Source organism: Acinonyx jubatus, chromosome B4, assembly GCF_027475565.1.
Source record: "Acinonyx jubatus isolate Ajub_Pintada_27869175 chromosome B4, VMU_Ajub_asm_v1.0, whole genome shotgun sequence".
In the NCBI taxonomy this organism is placed as follows: Eukaryota; Metazoa; Chordata; class Mammalia; order Carnivora; family Felidae; genus Acinonyx; species Acinonyx jubatus.
In genome coordinates this window covers 77,486,770-77,502,433 of record NC_069387.1, presented here as the reverse complement: position 1 = coordinate 77,502,433, position 15,664 = coordinate 77,486,770, and the positions used below count along the sequence as shown (strand labels likewise).

At 48.5% G+C, this 15,664-nt stretch overlaps 1 protein-coding gene across 1 annotated transcript; it reads left to right on the top strand.

Annotated features, from left to right (window-relative positions):
- Positions 1–6,382: 6,382 nt before the first annotated feature.
- Positions 6,383–12,043, top strand: KRT1 (keratin 1). Its single transcript, XM_027036234.2, has 9 exons — positions 6,383–7,152; positions 8,091–8,305; positions 8,619–8,679; positions 9,080–9,175; positions 9,339–9,503; positions 9,636–9,761; positions 10,329–10,549; positions 11,065–11,099; positions 11,191–12,043. The coding sequence occupies exons 1-9, from the start codon at positions 6,544–6,546 to the stop codon at positions 11,547–11,549; spliced, it is 1,887 nt and encodes a 628-aa protein (XP_026892035.2). The 5' UTR covers positions 6,383–6,543; the 3' UTR covers positions 11,550–12,043.
- The last annotated feature ends 3,621 nt before the right edge of the window (positions 12,044–15,664 follow it).

Sequence of the window (15,664 nt, the reverse complement as noted above, 5' to 3'; positions counted from 1 at the left end):
CACAGCAGATTCAGGTCAGTATAAGTAGCAGCTTTTGATTGATCCTGAGACGGGAGACACGTGAGGCATTGGCACATTTCGAGCAGAGGTTGGCGAACCCCCTGGCAGGAGGTAAAGGGAGGGAGTGTAGGGTGTGTGGGAATATGTGTAGGGCAGTGATTCATCTCTTTGCTGTCTTAAGAGTTCACAAGATGGAGCCTGAGAAAAAAGGAATTTTACTCTCTATTTTATATTTGGAAAAATTAGGGTCAGATGCCAAGGAAGGGTCAAAGTCACGGAGAGGCCGAGGGTCTGAGGGCCAAGGATTGTAAAATGAACCTGAGTTTTCTGACGCCATCAGACCTATTCCAGGGTATGGATTTGATTATCCCTGGGATCGTGCATATGCATAAGATGTTCTTAGGGAATCCAAGTTGGCTCTGGAGAAAAAAACCACAAGGGCAAGGCCGATCAGAAGTCATCTTACCCATCCTTCCCCTTATGGGCAGGAATCGCGATTGTCCCAGAAAACACCGCCCTGCTTTTTCTCTTCAGAAGCCTTGACCTTCTCAATCATGGAGAACTGGGGAACAGAAGGAGGGAAGCCTGTGCCTAAATCCTAGAATATTGCAACAGAGATTTTGCAGGGCAGGGGCATGAGAAAGGTAGGGCAAGGAGAGCGGAGTTAGCCGAGGAGGATCTCAGACTCCAAGGAGAGGCCTGGATATGATATTCCAGCCTCTGGAAGAGGCTTCCTGGTATAAACAATACTTCTGTTCGAGACAATGAAATCCCATCAGGAGCAAATAAATGCCTGTCACTTTAATTCACCCCAGTGACAACAAAGAGTAATTCTATGGCCCTCTACCATGTACAAAATGCTGTCACATGCGGTATACATGCACACATGTGATTCTCACTGGCCCTGGGGGAGGGTGTGGGGAGAACACCTGTGGTCCTTCCAGAGACCAGGAAGCATTCCATCACTGCTTGTGGTCAGTGCTATTACCACAGGGCTGATATTCACAGGGAGAGTCAAGCAGGCCCATCCATCAAGCAACAGAGGGGCGGGCGGGAGGGAGCACGGAGGAGGGCTGGAGGTAACTCCCTGGGAGAATTTGCCAGCTGCTCCTCCCTCTGAGAGGCTGGGGCAGGGCAGGGCACTCTGGGAATCTAAATTTAATTCCGCCAGCTTCTCATCTACATCAATTTTCATCTAGGAACACGGTGACAGCAGGAGCAACCTTTGGCTCAGTAAAATCCTAACCGTGTCTGATCTTGGACAAGGTGTACGTTTCTGGGCTAGGAAAGTCCTCGATGTAAGGAAGTCTGTCGAGAAGCTTTCTTCACCGTCAATTACTGGACCTTTGGCCCAGGGTGCTTCTTCAACTTCTGAACCATGTGCTCCGATAGTCCCTCTTTAAGCTCGTAACTCCCATTCTTGGGTTGGACTTGCTGCCCTGGTTTTATCAGCTTTCTGATCAGTCCAGGAAACTGTGTGTCTTTGGGTTGATCAACACTCTGTTGAAGGCTGAGCTGGGAACTCGGCATGTGGGGAGGTGCTTGAGCATGGGAGGATTGGTTCTGAACATCCCGGTGCTGGGCCTGAAGGGCTTGTGGGGACACCTGTCCCAGTGTGCTAAGCCTCGGGAACTGTCCCCACCCTGCAGAGCAGGTATTCTGCAATGACAGTAATCCCCAGTCTAGTCTAGCCCCTTCAGCTGCAGGTGCACTCAGCACTCCCTCCTGTATGTGATGGGGCCCTAGCTTCCCTGTTCTAGATTTAAGGACTGCACCCACCTCCCCCGCAAGGCTTTCGCCCACAAGATGACCTCATCGCAGGAACTTAGGCTGCCTTTCCAGGTCTTTTCAGTTTCCAATCAAACAGGGGCCTGTTCCCAAGCTTCTCCTGATTGTTATATCATCTTCTAGGTCCTTCCATAGGCAAGGGTGAGACAGAATCCCTCCTGCCCCCTCTAGATAGCATCAACTCCACTTCAGTTTCCCTTTAAGGCAGATGCAGTCCCTGTTTTAGACAAGGAAACTCAGGCTCAGAGAGGGTAAGCGACCTTCCCAGAGTCACACGGCTAGACATCTGCAGTCACGAGTGGGCCTCTGGATGACTCCATGGCTCAGACAACCTCCACCTCCCCTGTCCTCCACACTCATCTTTGGCTTCCTCCTTCCTGGCCTCTACTCTGCTCCAGCACTGCCAGCAAGCTGCTGGGGGCTTCCTTCCCTGCTATTTTCCGACAGGCTGTCCCAGTGGGGCACCTCTCCCTCCTGCATGAAAAGCCTTGGCCCCTCCCCTGCTGGCTGCGGGCTTTCCACATCTCACCCGCCTCCCCATTGTCGGTGATTCTCTTTTATGCCCCCCAGGCTTCAGCTTTCCCCACTCTCCTTGAATTACCTTCTCTTATGTCCCTGGTGGAGTCCCACAGGCTTGGGTGGCTTGTCTCTGCACGTCTCTCTCCAGCTGTTTTGCTCAGTCCCATCCCGCAAAAAGTTCTCAAAACCTCACCACGCCTGCCCGTGCCCACGGCCTGCCTGTGACAGCTTCACCTCAGTGATTAGTTCCAGTGTGTGTGGGGGGGGTCGTTGGGACAGGAGGTGCTCTGGCGGTCTGCTATCGAGCATTGATGGGGGTACCCCTCAGGTGCAGGGGACTGCGTGAGAGGCTGTGGAAAGTGAGGGTACTAGGAGAGCACCCAAAGACACAGAAGACTTAGTTTTGCTTTCAAAGGGCTTACAGAGCAATTGAGGGACTGGAAAACACACACACACACACACACACACACACTCACACACATGTGAATATGCACTTGAATCTGGCAGCAACTGAGGTTGCTCGAGGCCTGAGGGACCAAATCCAGATTCAGGTCCAAATGCACAGGGATTGAGATCTTGGGTGCCCCAGAGCTTGATGAGGAGTAGAAGTTTGAAGTGAGTCACCAAGGCAACTAGAAGGCCTGTCAGGGAGAGAAGAGTATGAGTGGGCTGGGAAGATGGAAAGGAATACAGGAAAAGGGAAGGGGGTTGAATAGTTAGGGCAAAGCATGAGAGCAGAAAGGTCAAAGTGTCAGGCTGGATGAGTGGGTAGCAAAAAGCTGTAGGCGACAGGGGCAGTCCCTTGACAAGAGGAGGCCTTTGGGGTGAAGGCAGGCACATTCTTGCAGTTTGAGAGTCTTGGCTTGCCAGTTACCAGCTGGGAGCACATCTTTTAACAGAAATAGACCTCACCACTGTGTGGACTTCGGGAGATGTTTGGATGAGAGATGGCTCCTGGCACGTAGTCGGTGCCTGGGGATGTTAGCGTCTCTCTCTTTCATGATGCCTTTACAAATGCAGGACATGTGAGGAAGCCAGGAAGAAGGGTGTGTGGTTCATGCCTGTGTCCCCCACCCCACATCCTCACCACAGTCCTGGGGCCCTCACAGGGAAGTGTGAGTTCGGATGGCTGGCCCCACTGGGATCCCTCAAAAGTGAGCAGGGAGCACAGAATAGGAGTTTGATTCAGAAACTGGAAGATTCTTGGACACATTTTTTTTTTTTTTTTTTTTTTTTTTACTTCTCTGCGTCTGTCTTCTCACTGGTTCGGTCGGCAGGTTAGACAGTGTGGTCTTTGAGTCCCTGCAGATGGGAATATTCTGTGATTCTCTGCACTCTCATGTACTGGAACCAGTTCCACTTGCCTGTCCTTGATCCTCCTCTCCAGTTTACAAGAATACTTGAACTGAAACCATATGTGTGTTTCAGATGTGTGTTTTCCTAGCTGGAAGTTCTAAGCAAGTCACCTAATCTCCCTGGGCCTCAGTTTTCCATTTTGTAAAATGGGTTGAAACAGTTTGATTCCTTAGTTCTCAGGGGTCCTGCGTGGGGAGTGTCGTGTAGGCTCTCGGTCAGGTCAAGTGCGTATGTGTCAGCCGAAGGTGATTTTTATGCTTCCTTGTTTCTTCTTTTCCGGGTGACCCTCCCTCCTCATGGTAGCAGCTATAGTAAGTTTTGCAGCTCTGTAAATGGTCCACCAATTGTCCGACTGTCCACCTCTTTGTTTTTTCTGTCAGCTTCTCAGTTTGGGGATAGAAGCCTGCATCCCTGATAGAGCTGTTGTTGGCTGGCAGAGGTGAGATAATAAACACACATGTACACACACATGTGTGCGTACCCATATGCACATCCCTCCAAACTGCTAGAAGGAATCAATTGTGCAGAGCGACAGGTCTCACAAGGGAGTATGCTGAACTAAAAGCATTTTGATTGCCTGTCAGAAGATGATTAGGCAACAGTCATTACCATGCCAAGACCGTCCCAGGTCCCATTATTCCTTGCTAGGAACAAGATCTGAATTACTCATCCCCCAAGAGATGGCTGGCTTAGCAGCCCAAAGATGTTAGTGTTAGGACAGGGTCCTGGACAACTGTGTTATGAAGGCGAGGGGGTGAGAGGGGGATCAGTGGAGGGGTGAGGGGCACTTCTGGAGGAGGGTGTGTACAAAAACCCTGGGAGAAGAGGAGGCGCGGGGCTCAGCGGTGAGGCCTGGACCAGGGAGGGCTGACCAGGGCTATGATGCTTCAGGAGCACACGGCTACAGGGTGGGATGATCGTCACTGGTCGCCCTTCTCTCGTGTGCCTTGTATCCCCCAGTGGAGACCCCCACACATAGGCGAGCTGCTCAGAGCCAGCTGTTAGCATTGGTTTCCCACGGACTCTTAAGTTCTGTGTTCATGTACAGGTGTGGGGAGCAGGCCCGGCTTCTAAGAAGTCTCAGCAGGAAAGCCTATGTGGGGTTCAGGTCTTTCTGGATCTCAACGCCACTTCTGTCCATGAATATCTATCAAGCGGTACTCTCCAGAAGGGCCCCTGGGGCTTCCCGGCCAGTCGCCATGCAATTTAGACACTATTGCACCCGATGGAAGCAAAATCTGCCCCCTGAACTCCGTGCCTGCCACCTCCCCTTCTCAGAGTGAGTTGAAGAAACCTTTTCCGGGCACCTGCGCATGTCTGGGACCAAGGATTCAAAGGGATACAATTCAAAGCTTCCTGCCTTTGGACCTCTCTGCGGCACCTGGCTGCTTACATCGTCTGGCTTTACACACCGTGGGCAGCACACCCTGCATTCAGTGCTGTACTCTCATGCAGGTCCCTGGTTAGGACCTCACACGTTATAACTCAGCATCCTCTGTTCAAATCCCAGCCATGCCACTCACCATCCCTGTAAACTTGAGCTTTGTTGCCTCAGTTTTCTTGTTTTAAAAAGGGGTAGCCTAATAGCCTCTATCTCAGATTTGTGAAACGAAGTAGGTTACTACATATAAAATATGTAGAAGAGCGTCTGGCGCATGTCAGGTTTCGATACATCTTAGCTATTATTATTATTGTTGCTATTACTGCTAGTATTGTCCAGAAACCATTTTATCTTCTCGGGTCAGGCTTTTCAGACTTGCATCCTGTCTTCCCTGCCAAGTCTATATTCATCTGTCCATACCATCTGCTGTGAGGCTCGAAGCCCCTGTGAAGCCTCATGTTCACCCTTTTGCTTTGCAAAATGTACAAAGTAGGTTGGACCTCTTACCCCCCTGCTCTGTAGGCCTTTCCCGCTGGCATTTGTATATCCTAGAAAGCTGAGTTAGCCCCATTTCTATTGTATTCACTGACCCTATGTAAGTCCCAATTCAGCTCAAGAGCTGAATAAAAAAATACTTCAAGGTGATATCACTTTACCCACACTTATGTGGACCACAGACCTCTTTGTCCAGAGAGAGTGTAGTCATGCCCTCCGTTTCCACCAGTTTTCTTTTGCTGGTGTCTCTGTCTCCTGTCTTGGCCTGTCTTTGAGGAAAAGGAACAGCTGGTAAACTTAGAAGAACCTGTCTTTCCCTCTGGTCCTTCCAGAACACCTACCCATCCATCCTGTTCTCTGCCAGTGTCTCTTCCTTTAATATTAACACACACGTTTGTAAAGCTTCCATTTAATGAAAACACGTTCTTTTACTTTTTCACTTATTAAAGCTTTTGTTCTGTGCCCGGAGATATGACTTGCTGAGCCCTGGGCTCTAGAGAGCAAGCTCAGAAGCAGGCCAGAGAATTCTTCCTCCGATTCAAGAGTGGGGCATTGCACTTGCCGGGCCTGAGGGGACAGTGTGCTTAGCAGCTTACATGGGCAAGGCGAGAATGGGAACATCCATATCTTTGTGACAGGAGGTGATGAAATCCTCCCAAGAAACACCAGGAGGCAGATGCAGGGTCCTATTTTCCCAAAGTCACAAGCACTTGAAGAGAGATTTGGTCTGATAAAATGATTGCTACACAGGTGATCTTGCACTCACAGCAATTTTGAGAGCCATCCTGGGAGCTAGGTGTGTATTGTTTATAGCATTGTTGAGGCTCGTAAAAATCTTGTATGGCTGCAGGCAAGCCAAACCCTTGCATGGCTCTGCGTCCCGCTGACTTGAGGACCAAGCCCAAATGTGCTCTCTGTATAAAAGGGACAGTCTCTGTGCTTGGGGTAGAGGAGTGTGGGCTCCTTTCCTCTCCTGACTTGGCTCCAACTCTCTCCTAGTCAACATGAGTCGACAGTTTAGCTCTAGGTCTGGGTTCCGGAGTGGAGGGGGCTTCAGCTCTGGCTCTGCCGGAGTGGTCAGCTTCCGGCGCAGGATGACTAGCAGCTCCGTCCGCCATGGTGGGGGAGGTGGCGGGAGATTTTCAGGGGGAAGATGTGGTGGTGGCGGTGGGGGTGCTGGTGGTGGTGGTTTTGGAAGTCGAAGCCTTGTTAACCTTGGTGGCAGTAAAAGCATCTCCATAAGCGTGGCTGGAGGAGGACGTGGTGGTTTTGGTGGTGGTGGCTTTGGGGGTGGTTTTGGCAGTGGAGGTGGTTTCGGTGGAGGTGGTTTTGGTGGCAGTGGTTTCGGTGGAGGTGGTTTTGGTGGCAGTGGTTTCGGTGGAGGTGGTTTCGGTGGAGGTGGTTTTGGTGGCAGTGGTTTCGGCGGAGGTGGTTTTGGTGGAGGGAGTTTTGGGCCTGTCTGCCCCCCCGGTGGCATCCAGGAAGTCACCATCAACCAGAGTCTTCTGCAGCCCCTCAATGTGGAGATTGACCCTGAGATTCAAAAAGTAAAGTCTCGAGAAAGGGAGCAAATCAAGACACTCAACAACCAATTTGCCTCCTTCATTGACAAGGTGAGTTTATCTGCTCAGTGCACTGGGAGAGTTGCTCTTGGTCCATTTGAGATTGGCCTTCTGCCTCAAGTGGCTGTTTGGGTATTTTGTGGACTTGTCTCCTAGGAGATATGTTATAAGTATTTTTGTGGATGGTTCAAATGACTACACTCTCTCTTGGACCAAGAGGTCGGTGGTCTACATAGATGTGAGCCAATGTGACATCACCTTGAAATGGTTTTTTATTCAGTCCTTGAGCTAAATTGAGACTTACGTATGGTGGACAAAGACAATAGAAATGGGGCTAACTCAGCTTTCCAGGGTGCAAATGAGAATTCCGGAAAGGTCTTCCTAACCTTAAAAAGGGAGTTGAGGGTGAACAGAGTGCACTGTGATGTTGTAGCAGAGAGGATGTAATAAGCCAGCCTCAAACATCTTTTGCTGTCAGAAGGGGAGCTTTGCCTTCTGAAAAATTTACAATGGTACCAGATCAGGGTAGAGGTTTTTGTTTTTTTTTTATACTTATATTCCAAGTATCCGCTCTGGCAAAACATGTAAACCATGTCTAATTACTGCTTAATCATCAATAATGTCAACTCAAAGTTTCCACAAGAGATTTCAAATTCAAGTTTGGGTTTCTCCACCATCCTTTGGAACATGTGTGTGCTCAGGGACTGCATACCAATGTTTATGGTAATCTACCTTAAAAAAATTGGAAGGTGGATCTTTTAAGTATAATGTATCTATTTCAACGTGTAGTTGCAATAATTTTGCACGGGCTTTGCTGTTTGGTATTTGTTTGGTCACTCCCTCATGGCCAGGAAAACAGAAAGAACAAGTTTTCTTTTTTTTTTTTTTTTTTCCAAATGAGGCACAGGTCTTACTGTGTGGTAGTCCATGGCACCCAGGGGCCAGGGGACTCCCTTTCTGCACCAGTGGGTCATGGGGTGTGTTCTTAGGTGAGGTTCCTGGAGCAACAGAACCAGGTGCTGCAAACAAAATGGGAGCTGCTGCAGCAGGTTGATACCTCCACGCGGACCCACAGCTTAGAGCCCTACTTTGAGTCCTACATCAGCAGTCTTAGAAATAGAGTGGACCAGCTGAAGAATGACCAGTCTCGGATGGATTCGGAATTGAAGAATATGCAGGACCTGGTGGAAGACTACCGAAACAAGTAAGGAACACTGGCCGGGAAATTCATGACTTTCGTTGTAAGATATTTCCAGAAAGTGGCAAGCTACATACATGAACAGTACGTGCCAATATCTTTTCTTAGGTTAGAGGCCAATTAATTTGGCATTTCCAGAATTCATTTTCTCAGAAGCTGGAAATAGTTTAGCAGTTTTATTGCTCAGAAGAAAGGGATGGCCACACCGTCCCAGGCTACTAGTAAGAGGCCATGATGGGCGATGCCAATTTCAGTCCAGGAAGCTGAACTTAGGGTGTCACCTGCGCCAAACATCTGAATCCCTCTGATTTCCTTGCAGGTATGAGGATGAGATCAACAAGCGGACAAATGCAGAAAATGAATTTGTGACCATTAAGAAGGTGAGCAAAGCTGTAGGACCTCACATCTGAAATAAATAGTAGAAGAAGGTCTCCAATTACTAAGCAGAGGGAAGGCATGATGTGGACAGCCAGGTGATGGGCCTGATGAATAGCCTCTCGGCCACATTATCATGGACCTGGGCTTACCCAGGCACACTTTGCTTCTCCAGCTCTCTCACACTTCATGTAGGGGGGGGGGGCAAGTTCTCAGCCACTCAGGCAAGCTCTCTTGTGATTGTGATTCTGAGGGGTGGTGCAGTTTAAAGATTGTGATCTGCCTGGGTAGAAAGGTGTGGAGGAGATTCCAAACACTGGTCCTACTTGGAGAAGCCCCTGACAACCAGTGAGAGGGACTTGCCCTGGAAAGAACATGATTTCATGATGTCCATTGTTCCTCTAGGATGTGGATGCTGCTTATATGGCCAAGGTGGATCTTCAGGCCAAAGTTGACAACTTGCAGCAGGAGACTGATTTCTACAGAGCACTCTATGAAGCAGTAAGTCCTGCTTTCAACATTTACCCAGATGGAGAGCTTGGAGCCTGAGCCCATCACTAACCAGGAGAACAAAGATACACCTTCCATCTCCTGACTCCTCCCTCTGTCTAAACTGTTTTTTGTGTTAACACTGTAAGAGCCATTGAACTATTATATCTTGCAGGAGTTGGCCCAGATGCAGACTCATATCAGCGAAACCAATGTCATCCTGTCCATGGACAACAACAGGAACCTGGACCTGGACAGCATCATCTCTGAGGTCAAGGCTCAGTATGAGGAGATTGCCCAGAAGAGCAAGGCCGAGGCCGAGGCGCTCTACCAGACCAAGGTGAATAAACTGAATGTCTAGCCAGTTGTCCTGAAATGTCTTGTCTTCCTGTCCTGTGTTTTCTCTTATGTGTGTATGCGTGAACCACGGTATGCTCTGCCACATCTAATTGACTTGATCCACCATCTTCAGTATGAAGAGCTCCAGATCACTGCTGGCAAACATGGGGACAGCCTGAAAAGTACAAAGATGGAGATTTCTGAACTGAATCGGATGGTCCAGAGACTGCGATCTGAGATCGATAGTGTCAAGAAGCAGGTACATGCTCCTTCCTTCTACTTACCGTTCAGCTATATGGAATTGGTGTGGGGTGAGGGTCTCGGGTAACCGGAGGACACGTTCCTCGTTTTGAATCTTGCAATCCACTCCAAGGTTATATTACTGTCCCTAGTTCCTCTGGTGATTATTCTGGTTTCCACAATGCAGCCACTATGCTGGGTTCTCTTTAGGGAAACTTGTGACAACGACCTAGTAGAGAAATGGATGTGATGGTTATGAGTAACCTAGCCCCTGATGCACAGACGTGGTGAGTGAGAGGAAAGGCAGTCAGGAGGTTTCAGTGTAGAGAATGTCAGGTCTGTAAGGGGTGGAGAAGCCTCAGCTCAGGGCCAAGAGAGGTTCCTGCATCCCCTTTAAGGGCTTTCAGGGAAGTCAACACAGTGACGTGCTATCCGGAAGCAGTGATGGGTTATCCAGAGCTTGCTGTCATTCTCTTGGACCCAGAGTACCAGCCTCATGGAGATGGACAGTTGGATGTGAGATAAGAAGGCCAGGGTGGGATTAGGTGACAGCAGAGTGTGTAATGTGTGAGCTTCTCTTTCTCAGATCTCTGCGCTGCAGCAATCCATCAGCGATGCCGAGCAGCGTGGTGAGAACGCCCTCAAAGATGCCCAGAACAAGCTGGCCGAGCTGGAGGATGCCCTGCAACAGGCCAAGGAGGACATGGCCCGGCTGCTGCGTGACTACCAGGAGCTGCTGAATGTCAAGCTGGCCCTGGATATGGAGATCGCCACCTACAGAACCCTTCTGGAAGGAGAGGAAAGCAGGTGAGGACAGAACCCTGGGTGGCTTGGCCACTTCTTTTGGTGCTTCCTCCCTGGTAGGCTGATTGCTGTTGGACACGCAGCCATGTGACTGCGGCTGGTCCTGGGTATGGAGAAGGGGGAACGCTACAGGGTGCAGGAGGAAAGGCTTGGCTTTGCTTTGGGACCCAGGGTGCCCAACTTCTTTTGGAAGGTTGTGGTATCTCTATGAAGTGCTTCGAGATGGCACAGTTTATTCTCCGTCTGGGCTGGCTCAGGTGTCATCTGGCCTAGAAGTCAATGGCACTGTTAACGTTAACCTGCGTTCACGGCAAGACTCTTGTCTACTTTATACGGCCATGTCTCCTTGTTTGTGTTTATGCTGGGAAAATGGCAGAGGTTTGGGAGGCCAAGGGGACTGGATCAGGTTTCAGATCAGGTGGGTAGGAGGAGCCCCAAATGGGGAGAATCTTGAAGATGGCTGAGAGGGTTTGTGCGGCCAGAGGGTCCTGAGGGATGTTCTTTTCTTTCTCCTACAGGATGTCTGGAGAGTGTTCCCCGAATGTGAGCGTGTGTAAGTACAAGCTGCTTTCTTAGGGGCGCGCGCAGGTTTTGCCCGGTTGGAAAAGGAGTTGGGGTGGTGATAACCGCGTGTCCCTTTGCAGCGGTGAACACCAGCCACACCACCATCAGTGGAGGTGGCGGCCGAGGAGGCGGGGGTTTCGGCTCCGGCGGCGGAGGCGGCGGCTATGGCTCTGGAGGCGGCTATGGCTCCGGAGGTGGCAGTTACGGCTCTGGAGGTGGCGGCTACGGCTCTGGAGGTGGCGGCGGCTTCGGTTCGGGTAGCAGCAGTGGGGGCCACCGAGGCGGCTCTGGAGGGGGCGGCCGGGGTTCCGGCGGGAGCTCTGGAGGCAGTTTCAGTTCGTCTGGAGGCCGGGGATCCAGCTCTGGGGGTACTAAGACCTCCGGTGGCAGTTCCAGCGTGAAGTTTGTTTCCTCCAGCTATTCCAGAGTGATCAGATAAAGAGGCGTCCTCTGTCCTGTTAACGCTCCCTCTCCATCACTACCAAACACGCTTGGCAAGGCCAAGGTCAGTTGCCCCCGGCCTTACTGGAGAAAAGAGCTATCATGAGTTACACTGATTCACCCTAGTTCCCAGGCTCTTTCCTTTCTTCTCTGCTTCCCAAAGAAGTTTTTAGACCAGTGGCAATCTCAGTCCCCCTGGCTATGACCCTGCTGTGTGCTTTGCCTGAGAAACAGTTCAGCAATCACCACTGCACACATTACATTTCAAAGCACCTCCTTAAGTCGGCCAGAGGAGGGCTGGTTAGAACCACGGCTTCTTTGCTGTGCACGGAGCACATGCTCTGGACACTTCCTTAGTATCCTATTTCTTGGAGCAAGCTCTGTGCTGCTTTGGTTTTGTATATAAGGTGTGAGCAAGTTGATTGTCTTTTGTGGACAGGCCTTAAACTCCCCGTTTCCCTGTATTGCTGCAATAAACCGCATTTGAAATTCTCTCTGAGTCTCAATCTCCTTTGTTCATGGCACTGTCTGTCCTGGATGGGTGCTTTGTGGGAGGGAGAGAAGACCTTAGAGCCACATGGTCTATGGGGGAGTTGGGACACATGCAAATGATGGGCAAGATGCGGAGGCCTGTCAGGCACCATTTAACTTTAAGCATTTGACATTTAAACACAATGCGCTCTTTCCCAGAGTGTACATATGTCGTGGAGAAATGGAAGCTTTTGTTCATTTGAGAAGTCTTTCATGGAAAGGGCAGGGAGCAAGCAGTTTGGGAAAGAGGAGTCTGGCATGGAGAAGAGAGGAAAGTATTGCATGGAAAAGTAATTTTTCATGTGGAACAGTGATGAGGGCGGTGTGGGTAACACAGGGTCAGCAGCTACTATAGCCAGAATGCAGACTTTGGCTAGGTAGCTCAAGAACCAAGAGTGGTGATGGAGAGCCAGATATCCATTTTTCCTCTGTCAGGCCGCTGAATCTAAGAGCTCTTTAATCTAAGTTCATTCGTGCACATATAGCTTGTACTCGTAAAGTTGTACAATGGGATACAATAGTGATCAGAAGCATGGGCATTTGGACTCAGATATGCTTGGAGCTAGATCTTACCACCACCATTTACTAGCTCTGTGATAATGTGCAAGTTACAGGTCTCTCTGTACCTCAGTTTTATTATCTCTAAAAAGGGGGTAACAATGCCTTCCTTGTGGGAATCATGTAAGGATTGAATGACATAATGAATGAACATGGTTTAGCACATGGTAAGAACTTGGTGGATGCCATTTTTGATAATAATGCTGCTGTTGTTGATGACCTGGCTATTATAGCATTGCTTGTTGGTCTCTAGATAGCTCCGTAGATGCTTACTCTAAAGACCAATGAACATCAGATTCCCAGGGGTTCTATGACCATGAAAAAGTCAGGCAACTTTCCTGAAGTTCAATTTTCTTAGCTTTCAATTAGGAAAAGTCTTCCTAGCTCCAGTCTCAAGCAGAACTGAGGGGAATAGAGGATAAAAGTCAACAAGGGTACTACGTAAATACAACTTGATGAGCTCTATCTCTCCTCCCTAATCACTCCTTCACTAGAGGTGCTACCTGTCTGGACTGATGTGAAAGAGAAGCCTTATGGTGGATAAAAATAACAAGCTTCAATTCAGAGAGACTGGGTTTAAGCCACTGTGGTGTTTAAGGGGCAAGCTAAGGAAAATAACCACAGCCTACTGCATGTGTGGATCCTTGGACAAATCACTTGGTCATTCGGAGCTTCAGTTGTCTTATAGGTGAAATGGGGATGAGAATATTTGCTTGGGGACATCAAGAGGATAAAATAAATAGTGTGAAATGTTTGGGAACTGTGGATATGTTATCCAGAGGTAGTTAAATGAAATTAGAAGGGAGTGACTCAGAAGTAGAAGAAGATAGCAGGCAGTCAAAGCCACCAAGGAGGGAAGTACCTTGGCATGGTCACGGTGGCCCAGTGACAGCTCTGTAGTGACATAGAATTGATTTTGTTAATGTATCCAATTTGAATCTGCTCCTAAGGACTAATATTTGTGAACCAAACACGTAAGTCATGGATGCATGAGCCATAATGTCCATGTATTTGCTTGTTACATTTTCAGAGACTGAAGTACCAGAGCCTCCCCATCCTGTTACCAAGATACCTGGGAAATTGAGTTAATCATAATAAGTGGCTTGGTGCTTGTTGATTTAGAGAAATAGGAGTTCAGTGGCTTTGAAGGAGATGGTTTACTTTCTCCAAAGGAAAGAAGACTTCTGGCGCCACCAGATGCAGCACCTGGGAGACCACTGAGTGAATGAACCAGTGAGAGTGTTCTAGTACTCTGGCACACATTTTCTAATTCCTTTATTACATTACAACTTTATTTAGTTACATTTTACATTGGTAACACCCTTGTTCATCTTGTTTGGACTTGAGTTTTCTTGGCAAGGTCAGACATGAAACAGAGACCCTACGATTTACGGTGAAACTTATCAAAACTTGTAAGGTCACCGGACTAAATGAAACCCATGTGTAGGTCAGTATGTAATGGGGAAATAAATTGTATAGTATGAAGTGCCAATGTTCATTAGTACTAGAGAGACAGCAGAGGAAAAATATGGATTCCATTCGGTTCAACAAACAGTTCCTGTAGTATGTGTCAGGGACAAGGCCAAACACTGGGGAGGCTATGATGAATGAGACACGGTTCTTGCTGTCATAGAGCTTAGAGACTTGGGTGATGGGATGTATGCAAATGTGCCATTACAATGCACACAGCCCATGTGCATTGTAATATAAAAGGTATAGAAATGGTACATATGGGAGTGGTGCATGGCAGGGTTTTAGAGGACAAACAGGAGTTTGTCAGGCAGACAAGACAGACAAAGACATTTAAGGCAGAGAAGGACACTCCAGAGAGAAGAGATAATATGGGTTAAGTGTGGAAGAATGAAATTACATGAAGTATTTGATCATCTGAAGGAACGTGAAGTTGGTGACAAGAAAGGAGGGTGACAGGTTCATCAGATTCACTCAGAAAGGACCATCCTTGTAGGCATTCAAAGGAGTCTGACTCTAGTTTGTAAGTCAGAAGTTCTCAGGTGGAGTTTTGGACCTATTGACTTATTGCAGCCTATTATGTACAGGGACAATGGGAGACAAAGGGGTCGTTTTACTGCTGGCGGAATAAGAATTGAGCATGAGCCACAGTTTGTCTCGTACTTGAACATCCCGTAAGAAATCTGCTCTGCTTGTGAGAGGCCTGCTCATGGAAATGCCATTTTTCCCCCCAGGTATTTAGGGGCTGAAACTGCTACGATAGGTGAGAAGGAGCCAGTGAAGGGATTTAATAGGAGACTGGCATGGTCAGATGGGTATTTTAAAGGAATAACTCAGGCCAGATTGGAGGGGACCATACTGGAATAGGAAGACTTGATAGGGAATGATGGCAAAGGTGCAGACAAAAAAGTCTTACACCTTAAGTTCAGGTCCTTAGAGGTGGGTGGGTGGCCAGAAATAAGGGTGAAGATCTGAATTCCACAGGTAGTTGGGATTCAAATCATCAGGACTTGGTGATGGATTGGTATGCGGGCTGGGGATGGGTGACGCAAAGGGAAGAGTTGAGGATGGCTCCACGGTTCTGGCTTGGGTAATAACAGATAATGTAGCAAGAGGGCTAGTGTGGAGAAATGATGACTTAGGTCTTTTGAGGAGCCTCTACTCTCTCCATGTAATTACTGGGGCTGGAGGTATAAACTGAACTTTATCAAAATTTGAAAGAGTAAACTATGAGAGAACTCAGGAAGAAAGGGTTATGTGTATATATATATACAGGAGAAGCTTGCTCAAAAGGAGAAAATGTAAAGTCCACGAGAGCAGACATAATTCTTCAGGAGCTGTCTAACCAAGACAGCAAGGTCTCCCAGATCTAGTGATGACCTCTCAAAATCTTAGACTCCCACATTTCATCCTTGGGTAGGCCCAGTGCTAATTTGATGCTTGGTGCTTATGCAATTAGTAATACTCAGAAAGATGGAAATCTATAAAAACAACCGTATGATAAAAATTCTCCCATCCCCCACCACTGAGTTCCTTTTCTCTGTGGCAACCATA

Excerpts from the sequence above, each read along its gene's own strand:
- KRT1 (XM_027036234.2), top strand. The coding sequence starts at position 6,544 with ATGAGTCGACAGTTTAGCTCTAGGTCTGGGTTCCGGAGTGGAGGGGGC. Across the intron at positions 7,153-8,090 it reads TTGCCTCCTTCATTGACAAG|GTGAGGTTCCTGGAGCAACA; the intron begins GTGAGTTTATCT and ends GTGTGTTCTTAG. Across the intron at positions 9,762-10,328 it reads TCGATAGTGTCAAGAAGCAG|ATCTCTGCGCTGCAGCAATC; the intron begins GTACATGCTCCT and ends TCTCTTTCTCAG.